General features: G+C 38.3%; 1 protein-coding gene across 9 annotated transcripts in view; it reads right to left on the reverse strand.

Annotated features, from left to right (window-relative positions):
- Positions 1-867: 867 nt before the first annotated feature.
- Positions 868-14,750, reverse strand: part of kdm4c (lysine (K)-specific demethylase 4C) — a 42,314-nt gene continuing 28,431 nt past the window's right edge. For 2 of the 9 annotated variants that reach the window (XM_084715475.1, XM_084715474.1), the window contains exons 18-22: positions 8,458-8,652; positions 6,777-6,947; positions 5,153-5,272; positions 2,962-3,054; positions 868-2,331 (exon numbers count right to left, since the gene is read on the reverse strand). In XM_084715475.1, coding sequence (XP_084571601.1) covers positions 2,164-2,331; positions 2,962-3,054; positions 5,153-5,272; positions 6,777-6,947; positions 8,458-8,652 — 747 coding nt within the window. In that variant the 3' untranslated portion in view covers positions 868-2,163. Of the gene's footprint in view, positions 2,332-2,961; positions 3,055-4,706; positions 4,948-5,152; positions 5,273-6,776; positions 6,948-8,457; positions 8,653-14,750 lie in introns of all 9 variants that reach the window. The other 7 variants (XR_014769840.1, XR_014769841.1, XM_084715477.1 and 4 more) reach the window with 7 other exon arrangements.

Below are 14,750 nucleotides of genomic sequence, written 5' to 3' on the forward strand. Positions count from 1 at the left end.
TCCTCTTCAGACTGTTGAAATCCCTAAATTCCTTGCAATTGCACATTGAGAAACATTGTTCTTGAACTGTTGGATTATTTGCTCACACAGTTTTTCGACTGAGCAAACGACTAGAGCCTTTTGAGGACACCACTTTAATACCCAGTCATGATACTATCACCTGTTTACCTGTGGAACGTTCCAAACAGGTGTTTATTTGAGCATCACACACCTTTTGAGTCTTGTGTGGCTCCTGTCCCAACTTTATTGAAACATGTCACAGATATCAAAATCAGGATGAGGGTATATTTACAGAAACAATTAAGTTTATCAGTTTGAACATTAAATATCTTGTCTTTGGACTGTATTCAAATGAATATATGTCAAATCATTTGCAAAGCATTGTATTCTGTTTTATTCACAAGCTCCCAACTGAATTGGGGTTGTAAAATCTTAAGTTAAAAAAAGTACAGGAATGTTATAATCAAAATGTACTTAAACTGTCAAAAGCAGAAGTACTTCTCCTGCAAATGATATTCTGTATTTTATATTATTTGATTATTCATACTGATGAAACAATGTGCTTTTTTGCAGTCAGTGGACCTGATTCTAACTACATCATACAGTGAAGTTCTGTAGTTTAGTCCAGTGGTTCTCAACGGGTCAGACCGAAGGGCGGCAAAATAAATCTATGAGGTTTGACCTCTCTGGGATTCAAGCAGTTCTTTTAATTAAACCATCTGAAAGGTTGACAGGGGAAAAGTCTAGACCAGAAGATGAAAGTGTGCACACATCCAGACAAAAATATTCAGGTCTCCTTTGTACTGAAACGTCTAGAACAGCCATTTATTGCATCTTTAACTTGTAGTGTTTTATAAGATGACCAGGTTTTGTTTTTTTAAGTAAAATCTTTATTTGAAAACTAACAAATAATTCCAGTTGTCAAATAAATGTAGTGGAATAAAAACTACAATATTCCCCTCCGAACTGAGTATTCTGAGGGAGCAGAAAGTACCAAAAAGCTGAAATACTCAAAATTGTATTTAAAGTACAGTACTTTAGGACAAGAATGTACTTTCCACCACCGATTAACACGTAGTGTTTATTTTAGTAAACTGACATTCAAATATTATTTAAATTGTTCCAGTTTTCATTTTTAGTATTAAATGTAAATAAACCATTTTCTCCACTGCACCTGCAATTTCCAATATCATCCTTACTAAAATAATGACTTAAAAAAGACAACAATTTAATAGAAAAAAAACATATGTAATTTTTTATTTTCCTTACAGCAGTTAGCAATAGTTTAACTATAGCAAGCCAAAAATAAATACAAATTTTAAATAATTTCAACAATGTGTTTCATTCAACAGAGCAACAGTAGCATTTCACATAAATTGGACACAGAATCCAACACACAAAGGCATGGCTTCCTGTCTGAATCACTCACCTCAGGAGGTGATTAAGATGATTTTTTTCTTTTAATTTAAGAAAGATTCATTTTTCAATGTACAATTATGATTTACACAATTTTGTCCATTTGTATTGAAATGCAGAGAGGAAACCATTGTAGTGTGGTTGGACTCGGCCCAGCAGAAGCAGTTAGGAGACAGTGCTTAACATGCAGGGAGAAACAGTAAGACATGAGGAAAATACTACAAGCAAAAGTGCATAAATATTCAAAATCAAAACTGGAAACAACAGACCCCCAAAGAGCTACCAGAGGCAAACTATTTAGAAAAGTCTCACCTGTGAATTTTTCATGTACAAAGAAAAAAGTTTTTGTTGTTTATTTCAAAAAGGGTGATGTGACAAATGTAAGTCACGTTAATTTCCCTGACAGATGTGAAAAGCACAAGGCAACTGAGGCAACAACGCCCTCGGTTAGCCCAATACAATAGAGTCCGGCTGTCCAATCGGAAGTCTTCTCCAGCCTGTCACAACATACAATCACCAATCACTGATGTATAATGCACAAGCACACGCAAGTTAACATCCATCTAACCTTGAATCACCCATTCCCTTACGACGATTCCTCTGATCCGTTCACAGGGAAGGTGAGCGGGCGATGGTTAAGATGGAAGTAAATCCAAATACACACACATACACTCACACAAACAACCTCCCCTCTGCATCCACTGTTGATTCAGTGCATTCATATGTCATTGATCCTTCTCCATGACTTCATTTCCCTTTGTGGCTGCGTTGCTCCCATGTGCTTTTGGCAGTTGTACGGAGGCCTGGCAGGGCCACATAGTCTTTCTGGAAGCGTGAATTGGGTGTTCTCTGCCGTTTTCTCTCCCCCTGCGTGGTGAAGAAGGCGTCCTGGAAACGCATGCTCGAGGCCGTGGACTACACAACGAGACATGAGAAAACACCGGTGAGTAAATAAGAATAACGATCCAGGTGGATGAAGAGAATTTTTTTAATTTCATGCCATTTAAGTATAAAGTTTAAAGGGATAGTTAGGATTATTTAAAGTGAGGTTATGAGGTTCTCATTCATAGTCAGTGTATTACCTGCAGTAGATGGTGGTCGGCATGCACCCATTAGGATATTTTCATCGCTTTACTTGCCATCAGACTGCCTTTTCTAAGGTGAACTCACAGTTACATAAGCCAAAAGTCTCTCTCTCCAAATCAACCAGACTTCATTAGCGAAATCACTCATTTTACCCCACAGAACACAGGAGTTTCTGGTCCACCCCTCCCTCTATAAATTAGTTCGTGTTCTTGTGTAACTTTGTTGAATCCAAACTAACCTTTTAAGACAGTAACACAATAGCACAAACTAACAGACCGGAGCAGTGGTATACCAGAAACTCCTGTGTTCTTGTAGTAAAGCGGTGAAAATATTCTAAATATAGCATACACTTAAACTGATATTGATTTTTCTGCCATGGATACCTCATGTTATCCCACATCAAAATATCTGAACTATCCTTTTTCAAAGTTTATGTTGCCTGGTAAGTCTAATACTTACAAGTCTACGTTTCACCTTTTTAGGCAGATCTTCGTCTAAAGTATACACATCTTCTCTTTTAGCCAGCACCTGAGATCCGTCCTCAAACTCCACCTGAGACAACATTAAAAGATTCATCAGTTATCTAGTTTGAAAGCAATGGACAGCATGATGCATTTAGCATTTATTGACAGGACATCTGAAGAGTGTGAAGGTAAAGGGGATAGAAAGAGAGGGAATGACAGGCACCGAAGGGCCGCAGGCTGGAACTGAAACAGGGCTGCTGCAGAGGACTGACAGCCTCAGTACATGGAACACACGTTCTCCCAAGTGGGCTACAGAGGCGCCCCAAATATATCCAGTATATCACTGTTTTCACACACAGACTTCAGGGTATTATTTCCATGTTGTACTTTTCAATATCTTTAATTTAATCTATGTATTTATTTGCTGTTAATAGTCTCCCAAAAAGACACTAAAATTGAACATCAAAGATAAAGCAGTGATCTTTTTGGTAAAGAAATACAACATAAAGTCAGTACATATCGGATCTATCAAGGAAAGTTTAATGGCTATTTTTAAATCTGGGCCCTAATTTTGGGGGGGTCTAAATGACTATTAAGTAAAAGTTTTGGAATTGGTCCAGTAAATTGTCTCAGCCGGCAGCCATGAGACAAGCTGAAATGTAATACCCTGAGATGAATGCACCAATCAAGGTATGCACTGACCAGCTTGCCACTGCCTTGATTAGTTTGTGTTCTCCTGTGACTTTGGTGTTTGAACATGTTAGTTGTGTTACTGTGTTACTTTGGATCCAAGGCAGCGGTAAAATTGCTGTTGGTGGCTTTGAAGAGGGAGGGATATAATGTTTTCAGTTCCCCGTAACATGGGGTATCTGGAAAGGTCTACGTTTGTTGGGGTCCTTTCCATAATGATGTCAGACCTTTAAAATAACAATCTGAGCCTGTCTGTGAGCCAGTTTTGTGGCTGCCAGCTGAAGTGGTCTACTGGACTGACCCCAAAATCTTTTAAAAATAAATGAATAAAATAAGAAAGTGGCCTGGGTTAAAACAATTTGAAGGGTTTAACTTGGCTGTAGTACATTAACAGCACAGATGGTTTAGATAGATAACAAAAAGCACAATGGCCAGGTAATCATGATTTGTTATTGATTATTGGCAGTGAGTGCCACGTGTCCTGAGGCTGAGTGTCCTCTGCAGTGGCTGTGGGTTCGACTCCTGCCTGTTGCCCTTTGCTTCATGTCATCCCTCCACTCTCGCCCCCCCTCTCCTGTCTTAACCTTAGCTGTCCAATCAAATAAAAGTACAACAGCCTACAATTTTTTAAAAAACGTATAAAGCCAAAAACCTGTTTCTCTCAATGCATCAATATTTGTTGAGTCTAAATGATGAAACATAAATAGCACTGACTATGCAGTGTGATAGGTTTAATATAGGCCATTTTCATTTTCTCTGCTCTAAAACACAAATGTTTCCTGGATGCTCAAGGATGGATCGTCATGGAGGTCTTGAATTAAAACACAGCCTGAAATTATTTGGTACCTAAACGCACCTTGACAATGGAAAGTTCTTGTTCAGCCTTTTTCTAAAATCTGACCCATCTTAAACCGAGTGTGTGCGTCACAGATGCATTTGTGCATAACTAATGGTTGACGCCCAGCTCAACTAAATAAAGCTTTAAGTGGAGACCGCATGACTCTGAGCTTAGTGAATATTTCAGTGAGTTTGAATAATGCAGATTGTCACCTCCTTCTCGTCCTCCTCTTCTCTCGCTCTCGCCATTTCTCTTTTCTCCACCCATCTGCCTCCACTCTGTCTGAATAGCTTCCTATGCATCTATCTTTTCATCCTCCCTTCATCTTCCATCTCATCTCCACTCCTCTTCTTCAGTCGCCACGACTTTCAACACCTCCCTCAATCTCTGTCTCAAGTGTCCTCTTTCTTTCTCTCATCCCCCACCTCTTCATACGTACATAGACCAGGGGACCTTGACAACATCAGAGAAGTCACGATGATTCTGATGTTGAGGGAGTTCAACAAGTTTACTGTGGACTTGCTTTGACCAATGTCTGAGTTAATTCAACATTCACAGGAAAAGGACTAAATTTGCAAAACTGGGTCACACGTCTCTTTTGTATCTTTTCCATTCGTCATAAATACATATGTCTATTGAGCAATGCATGTGTGTGTACCTGGTACATGTAGGAGACATTGGATCCCAGGTATTTTGCACCGTAGAACAGCCCATCAGGCCATTTCACTTGAACAGCTTCACCAACTTCAGGAGGACCCAAGTTCACACAATCTCTGCTCTAAAAATACAAGAGAATAATGGTTGGTCCATGTAAGCGTCTGAGTATGTGTCAAAATGTCCTCAAAAAGATTTTTAAAAGTCATTCAAACTGAGTGGTTTGATCCTGAAAAGAGCTCTTCTGATCTCTCAGACTTTTTGATCAATACTTTGCTGTGAAAGTTTCAAACTCATCTTAATTTTAACACCTTATATTTGTAATATGTGTATATTGTTAATGTATATAGGAATATAAACAAAACCATCGCATTCCACATGTCCAGTCTCTCATATAGTCTTTATGAGAGGCTTCAACACTGAACCATCAGGTGCTGTAAACAAGTTCTCTTTCAAACATCTGCTCAGTATCCCACACACAGGGTTAACTTTGTAACTTGAAGATTTTCTACGAAAGCTTTTCACACAAGGGTAGGTTTTAGGGTCGCTACTAACGATTATTTTCATTCTAAATCTGTCAATTAATTCCTCAATAGATAGGTTGTTTCATCTATAAAATGTCAGAAAATGGAAAACCCAGTCATTGTTTTCCAAAGCCCAAGATGAAATGTCTTGTTTTGTTACGTACCAAAAGAAACCAGGAAATATTCACATTTAAGAAGCTGGAATCATAAAATGTTGATGTCTTTCTTTAAAAAAAAAAACTTACTCAAACTGATTAATCAAGTATCACATTAGTTAACAATTAATTTAATAGTTGACAACTAATAAATTAATCAGTGCAGCTCTGCTACGTGTACATTAATCACAACACATGCTGTGTAAACACTACAACAAAAATTACATTTTTACATTACATAAATTTAATTTTAAATAAGAATGATAAAATGTTCAAAACATGTACCCAACTCATGAATTAGGGTATAAAAAACAGACCCCATCAAATAAAAAAAAAAAAATAGTGTAGTTGGATTTTATAATTTTAGAATAGAAAGGGAATTTGTTAGCCTGGCACTGTCAAACTATCTGACAAATACAAATTAGTGTGTAATCTCTCAGTTAATGTTGCATTTTCAAGGGATGTTATCAATGGGTGCAAACCTAAATGCCTCCGGACGCAGTTGGACAGACCTACAACCAATCAGAGCAACTAAATGTGAGATGCAGCACCAAGTGACAGATGGAAGTCGGGGTGCTACTTAGTTTGTTTTCAAGCAGAAAGAATTGTAGGCCTGGTCATATTCTCAAATAATAATTAAACTGTTCACTTCTGGTTTTCTATTTTAATTTGAACAGCCTTTTCAGAAATCCAAGTTGTTTCATGGTGATTGCAGAAAGATTTATAGTGAGAAAAATTATTCAGAATTGATTTTGCCGATGCACAGCTTCCAGTAAGATATTACAGCAAGCTTATAAGTAATCCCTCATGCAACAACCATATGAGAACCAATAATATGCCTTGGAAAAAGGAAGCTCCTTTCAAAATGAGAGCGTTTTAATATCTGATGTGACCTCGTACAACTGGGATGTGACCTCTAGAGCGTGCCTCTAATTAAACATGTTCTCACCACTATATCCTCGGGGTAGGTATCGTTAGAGAAGGAGCCATCATCAAACATGACCTCGTAGAACATCTGGGAGGTGATCTGGGTGACCTTTGAGCTGTAGTAGCGCAGGTTCTTGTGTTTGGAGATCACTGTCTGGCCCAGAGAGATGGACGCTTGGCATGCTCGCTGCTTCTAGTATACACAGGGAGCAGCAATTAGACTAATGTATGACAGCTGATACAGTATAATTTTAAACTATATACATCATTATATGGTGAGTCATCACTACAGTGCTTTTACTTATAGTTGCATTTTAAAAGATTTGTTTATGCAAATAAAACTACTCATATACTCATATACTCATATCAAGTAGCCATGCAGATAGTTTTGGTTTTATTTGTCCAGGTTTTGAGAAGTCACTGCGATTTTTAATAACAAAATCAATCAGAATCAGGTTTTTTTTCCAAGTAGGTTTGTACATATGAGGAATTTGCCTTGGTGTTTTGCTGCATAACCACAAACACTGATTAGAAAAATAGAAATAAAAAGATAAAAAGCAAGTACAGCAAGTCATGACGCAATTGAAAACAGAAACTATTCTAAGTATTCAAACTACAACATGTTACAGACAAAACGAGGCACACCAACACACCACAGCAGCCACCTGTGGCACCATCTTGAAGAATTACTTTCTACTGGACAAAGAGTCACTATATGCATGGCTAAATACTACTAAAGGTAAGTGAGAAAATCTGTGTTTTTTTGTGATTTGGGTGTACAAACCTATTAAAGCAAATAATACTTTTAAAAGAGATTTTTCAGTCGTCTTCTCTTGCATTTCAAACATGAACAATGAAGTAATAGATTTTATATCATCATATCTTTTCAAAAATAAATCAACATGCATATTTATATTTGTACACTAAACCACCATGGCACCTTTTGCTCTTAACATTTAAGTGACCAACATTCATTTGTCCACTTCTACAATTATTAGATGTTTACACTAGAGCCGATTATCCCCATTAATCTTGGAAAGTGCAAACAGATGTCCATTATAAGGCTTTGTTCAGACTGCAGGCAAATCAAATTTGTTACTCAGTTCAGATCTTCATGATACAGTCCCTGCTGTTATTTGGAAGTGACCAGATTGGACTTGTGTGTCTAGACATCTATGGTAATCATGTAGACGTCTTTAACTATATATGTTGGTGATGTTGCTTTCCATTGTGAAAGCTTGAGAAATGGAGAAAACCGGTACCGAAACCTCTTCCCAAAATGGCAGCAGACAATTTATTTATTTCAGCATCTGTGCATGGGCTGTTGTTCTCTGTGTTTTTCCTACTGCTCTGCTAGTAACAGCAAGGATTCTGCTCAGCAGCTCTGATGTACTCTTGTCACTCTGGATTTGACGTTACTGTTGTGTGTCGCATACAGAGTAACACAAAACACACTTTGAGCTTTGAGCAGCCAGAGGGTCTGGACTAAGACATATCTGGAGAGATGTGATTGGAATCACATTTCACACTAACTTCAAATGTGGTGTGGATCCATTTTGCAAACATCGCATTTCATGTGTTTTTGTTTTTTTTTTGTCCAGACCTTCTTAAATCAATCTGGACACAATCTGGATTTGGACTAGCAGTCTGAACAAAGCCTCAGTGAGCTCTGTCTGGTTCATAACACCTGTCCTATGACTTACAGCTGACGAACTCCGTGATTGGTGTCTATGGCAGGTGATTGACACGACATATGGCCAATCATCAGGCTCCATGATTACACCGGCAGCATGAGCACACGTCACATGAAAGGAGGTGGGACACCGGCCACATGAGCACTGGATACAAGCACCTGCCTGCCGCTTCCCTGCGCAGCGTTTACGACAATAGATGCACCTCTGTAAACACAGACCAGAGCAAACTGTCAACACGAAACACTGACTGACAAAGACAGAGTCCAGTTTCTTTAAAGGACAAGACTGGCCTTATTCTCTCTTTTTTGAGGGGTCATGCTAGCACTCAGCTCCAAGTTCCAAGACAAAAATCTTTAAAAAGGGGTCATGAATATATTGTTTCATTAAGAAAAATAAAATAAAAAATAATGTGCTTCAACAGCTGGGCACTGCATTATATCTCATTCACTGGGAACTATTTTTAGCTGTAAATTAATAAACATCTGGGTCTCTAGTGAATATTTGCAGCAGCAAGATGGGTACATGAGACTGAAGTAAAATCAACTACAGCGCCCACGTTCAATGTAATGAAGGAAAATGTCGCTCAGTGTGACAGTGTGGCTCATTTGTGTGTTTTTAATTGTATTTGCGCAAAGGAAGACTGTGGCACAGGGGAATAAGATCTATCGCTGCTGTTGCTACACAAACAATATTAATATGATCAAGTAATTGTTGGTTTTGGATTTCAGTGGGATTTGTTGACAATAAGAAAAATATAGGATACTGCCAGCCTTATCCTTTATTACAACAAACATAGCATGTAATATCAGTATTACAAAGTGGAATGGTGTTGTGCAAATTTACTCAGTAAATGCAAGCAACAAGGACAAACATTTTAAGTTAGCCAAAAAGGTCAAAACTGGTCCAAAATTTCTGGCCAATGGCCTGGGGCCAGTAAAAGGTTATGTTGGTCCAGAAAATAAATCAGCCAGTTGCTTGATTGGGCTGGTGGTAGAAAAAGTTGGGAAAAAAAAACAACTTTTTTTTTTTCAGACAATGCTTGGCAAGCAAAGTTACTAGGTTTTGTCTGAACTCAGCTGTAAGTGGTCAATCCGAACAGGACCTACAAGTTGAAATGTTAAAAAAACATCCATTGTTTCCTGGAGTTTTAAAGACAACAATAATTATCAGAAATAGTAGGTTGGAAGTCATGAGAAAAACTGGAAACATTTGTTGTGTGAAATGTTTATCAGAAGCAGGCCTGTTATAGTTATTGGCGGACCCTGCCTTACTCAGAGGACATTTTCTAAACAATGTGACTGACAACAAACCAAGAAAACAGGCAGTCCTTGTGGCCCAATACAATGAACATTGATATGTTTGATAATGATGAAGGCTGATTAAATCTGTTTTTATTAATGATTAAATGTGTTTTGCACATACTAAAAGAGGTAAATGACAAAACAACATAACTGTGCTTCCACTGATAAAAAGGGTAACTTTTGTTTAGATATAAAGTTGTACATAATTCATGATGAACAGTGCATTCTTTACACTGAATTGTATTGTGTGTAAAAGGCAGCACATATAGTATGTAGATATAGAGAATAAATTAACAATATGGACATAACTAGGGTGTCTCTTTGCTGTTTACATTCATTAAGGACAGGCTGAGAGCACATGACCTTTTGTCACATCTTCTCCTTCCTTCTAATCTTTCCTGTCACTTTCAAATGCAAACAGCATTACACCAACTATGGAAATTTAATTTTACTAAAGAAAATCTACACTTAAGGGTAGGAATCTGGTCAAAATATTGTTTTTAGTGCTTAAAAAAAGCTATCACAAGTACATAGGGCAAAGTGGATCCCCTTACTCAGGAACAATAGATAGGGGTAATAGAGAAAATCTACATAATTAAAAAAAACTGTCACATTGTTTGAGACTGCAAGAAACACAAAAACAAAAACACAAAAAAAGTGTTAGAATTGGACATTATTCAGGACTCAAAACCGCAACAACAAAAAGAACAACTGATTTAGTTGATGATAAACTTTTTCTTGTGTTATTTTGTTTTTAGGCTGGTTTACTTGTTTAGATGTTCATCTGACAGTTTTATATGTTTAAGGTTGAAATCATGAAACAATTAAAGTAGGAAAAAATACAGCTGTCCTTGAGTGGCTTTACTGCTGTAAAAGAAGGCTGACTTTATTCAGTAGTACAGTTTTTAGAACTTGGTTAAAAAATGAGTTGTTTAAAATCTGCATTTCCACTTGAGAGACGTTGAATATGGGCTTAAGAAAAATAGCAACGAAATAAAGACAAAAGACCGCTTAGTGAATCATCGCTGAGTTGTGCCATGAAGCTCTAGCATCACTTAATACCATGATGTGCTCCAAATAATCATATCTTTGAGAGCTCCTCAATGCGCTGTTATTGGATACAGTGGTTGTAAACAAATCGTAGATACAAGAGAATAAAATGAGAGGAGGGAGAAAGACCCCAGTAATAGTCAACAGAAACATGTTATTTCACCGCTACAATACCAGGAAACCCTCAAATAAGAACATTTAGATGACATCATTTGAGGGTTTCCACAACAAACCAGTGCTGTGATGTCTATGTTGTGGTATTTTTTCCCCGCTGTTTGAGGTCTGTGACCGGTACACAACTACACACACACACACACATACACACATCCTACACACAAATACACTTACACCTCAATTTTTAAGACTCTCCCTCGGTTTTCTGCACCAAACAGCCCATCAAGTCCATTTCCTGCTCTGTGGCATCTCCCCTCTCCTCCTCCTCTCCCACAAATCCTCTGCTCTTCCACTAAAGGGAAAGAATGACGACATCCTCCCATTATAACCCTACTCACTCCCGTTCCTCTTTCACCCCTTTCGCATGCCTCCCATCTCACTCCATTTCCTCCACTCTCCTCCTAATAAAACACCCATCTACGCTCTCCTTTTCTCGCTTCACTTCCTTCCCTGCCCTGTCTTCCTCTCTCTGGTGGTGAGGTTTCACATCTCTTTGAAAGTAATTTATTCATTAATCTAATTCCCGGGAATCCATACTGAAATATCCATACATGTTGACAGATAATATACCTATATATAGATAAACTCCTCAGAGGATGTGCCTCAGCAGTAAGTGAGCTCAACTGGGAATTAGCTGGTTTGTAAATTAATTCCAGCCTCTAAAAAGGGCTTCTCGACATGTAAACTGTCACATTACTATCTTATCAGAACATGAGGTCTCTAAACAGAGAATTTACATGCATGGAGATACTGTAATATTAGAAAACTGACCTTAAGAGGTTTTAATTTCCTTGGTAGATATGATGGGAAATATCCATTGCCCAAGGAAGAAAAACACATAGGTAGATAAGAAGGTACAGAACTTTTTTTTATAGTCATTATAAGCTAAGCCTCTGAAATAAATTCCCTTTGTTCATTTCTTTGAAAAATCAATAGCTGATCTAATTAGTTAACCTAGACGGTATTAATTATATTTAACCTCTACAGCAGGCAGGGCTTCGCCTTTACAATTATCAGCTTAGCCCGCTTAATTCAGATATCAGTGGAGGATCAGGAGGTACTGTGTGTAGAGAGACTCTCAGAGAAGTCGTCTTTTCTTCTTGCGAGGTGACCCAAAAGGCAACGAGAATGCGTAATTTAAAGCGGGTGATGAAATTCTGTAACTTTATCCCCTTTTTTAAATTAATGAGGCCTCTGCTGCTTCACAGCTCCTCTATTTCTGAACTGAGGGACTTTTACTCAGCGCTTTTCTTGGTGACTAACTTGGCCTACATTTCAGAAAGCCTTTTCCCATACCTCCTCCATTATGGACAGCTGTGTGCTGATGAACTACCCTGACTGTCTCGTCCACCTATTGAGGCCAGCATGACAAGATCCTGACTGACACACCCCATGTGTGTAAAGGAAAGTGTGTGTGTAAATTAGAATTAATGTAATTTGTGGGTGGTAAAACACTTTTAGCCACATAATGACATATTTACACTAATACATGTTTTAGTTTGCGTGTAAATGTGCTAGTTTGTGTGTGCAAGCCTAACCCACTTTTCCCCATGCCTGCGCCTTCTGCGGGGTGTATTTGGGTGCCTGTGTTGAGCCATGCGTTAAGAACATTCCCACAGTAAATTATGAATGTGCGTGTGTGCCCGCCTGTGTGCGTGTGTGTCGTGTGATAGTAAATTATGAATGTACTGGGCTGCTGCAGGGGCAATGGGTCCAATGCGAGCTGCAAAACACGTGGCTCTGGGAGCAAACATACGTACATATGAAGTGGACAAAAGAGGAAGGTTTTATATTTAAAGCCAATTAAAAGGACAGTTTGTATAATTTGATGTAGATTTGTATGAGGTACTTCACCGTAGTCAGTGAATTACCTGCAGTAGATGGCGGTTGACATATTTCCATATGAGGAAGCAGAGAGGAGTACGAGCATGGAACCTAAGCAATGTGGATAGGGTCAGCATCAAATCTATTTTAGCCACTTAAAAAAGCCCACCTAAAAAAAAAATCATCAATTTAAGTGTTCACTATATTTATAGTATTTTCACTGTTTTATTTTGCTGTCAGGCAGCATTTTCTGATGGGAAACAGCCTACCACTGGTCTTATTGTAGGAAACACACTGACTATGTGTAAGTGTCTCATACAACCCCACTTCAATTCATCTGAAGTATCACTTTAAGAATAAATCTATGCCAACATAACACTAATGTTTTGTGTGAAGAGGCTTATGTATTCAAGCATGCTGAGCTGATTTTCATATTTTAATTTAATTTAAAACTCAAAGAAGTTGTTTAAAAGAGACCCATCTGTTTTATCATCAACCGATGTGTGGGTCCATCCAGAAATTGCTTGTGTCAGCATGTTAATTAGTGAAAACTGGCAGCATAAAGTAAAGATTTTGTGTCATCATGTAGTGAGGAAAATGGCTGTGGTCACAGAAGTATCTTCGGATCAGATACCCCTTCAAAAGGGAAGAAAGTGTTTATACTTACACATGATCATCAAAGAGTGCTTTTAGTCGCTTTGCTAGAAATCTGTGGTGTTGAGCAAAAAAACTGGCACTGTGACAAACTTAACAGTATTTACCAGCTATAAGAAGGAAGTGTGGTTTTAAAAAGAAAATAGATTATTACAAGATCTGAAACATTTTGGCCATCATCAGGGTCATGTCAGAGGCTTTTTTATGAGCGCCCCACCCTTTCCAGTCTGGACAACAATTTTCATTTTATTCAGATTTTGGCCCGTGGATATGGAGACTGACTTTGTGGTTTGTGCTTTCATAACCAAATGAGCTTAATTTCAATGTGGTGTGAGTAGATATGAACCATATCCCTGTAAATACCCTGTGAGTAATGTCACTGTGTCCACAAAGTCCCATTCAGTGTCAGTGCAGTAGTATCCCTGTGACTATTTTTGAGTAGGCACACAGGATTGGTTGATTCCGTTATGGTGGAATCTAACATTGGTGTTACAACACCAAAGCCTCTATAGACTCAAGCCCATTTTACACTGGACAAAAAAAAACTGCTAACACCCACTAACATCTGGCTTTTGTCTTTAGTGGAAAAGGGCACAGGGCATTCATTCCTGGGTCAAATGATATTGCAGTAATCCCGGGTATTTATTGTCTCCAGCTCCAAACGGCAGTGATGAAAACGTGATGCCAGGGTCAATTTTTTTCACAGCTTTTCTGGTGCAATGCCATGAAGGCTTGTTGCCTCCTTCAGTACCTTCTGTGACTCTTTGTCATCTCAGCCACAAAGTCCATCCATCTCTATTCAACCAGCGCTTGAACATCATTCCAATTTAGTCGCCGTTGAGTTTGAAAGACAGACTGAAGTCATAGATATAAAAAAGAAACCACTGGCCTCCATGCTGCTTTCTACTTTTTACTAACCCTGTTTTCAGGTGCTTTAGTTACATTGTGAGTTTTTAAAAAAAACTGGGGGACCGACTGTAGCTAACTTCAACTTGACTGTATTGCTTTATCCAGTGAGATGTTTCTAATATTGATTAGAACTATTCTTCAATCCACTTTTAATCAGTGAGGGTTGGCATTTTATTATTCCTTTGTTTGATAGTTGAAAGCAGAGCACTAGCAAGAAGTGAGGGGAGATGCAACAGAGATCCTCATCTTCAAAAATGTCCAATAAGTTGAATCAACATCTCTCTGAAGCAGGATATACTGTTCAAATTTAGAAAGGTTGTTGTTTAATTCCAACTCCCACTGTAGCTCTCGATGTATGTGCCCACAATGCTGTCAAGCCACGAACTGAGT

This window comes from Lutjanus erythropterus, chromosome 3 (genome assembly GCF_056507025.1).
Source record: "Lutjanus erythropterus isolate fLutEry1 chromosome 3, fLutEry1.hap2, whole genome shotgun sequence".
Classification (NCBI taxonomy): Eukaryota; Metazoa; Chordata; class Actinopteri; order Lutjaniformes; family Lutjanidae; genus Lutjanus; species Lutjanus erythropterus.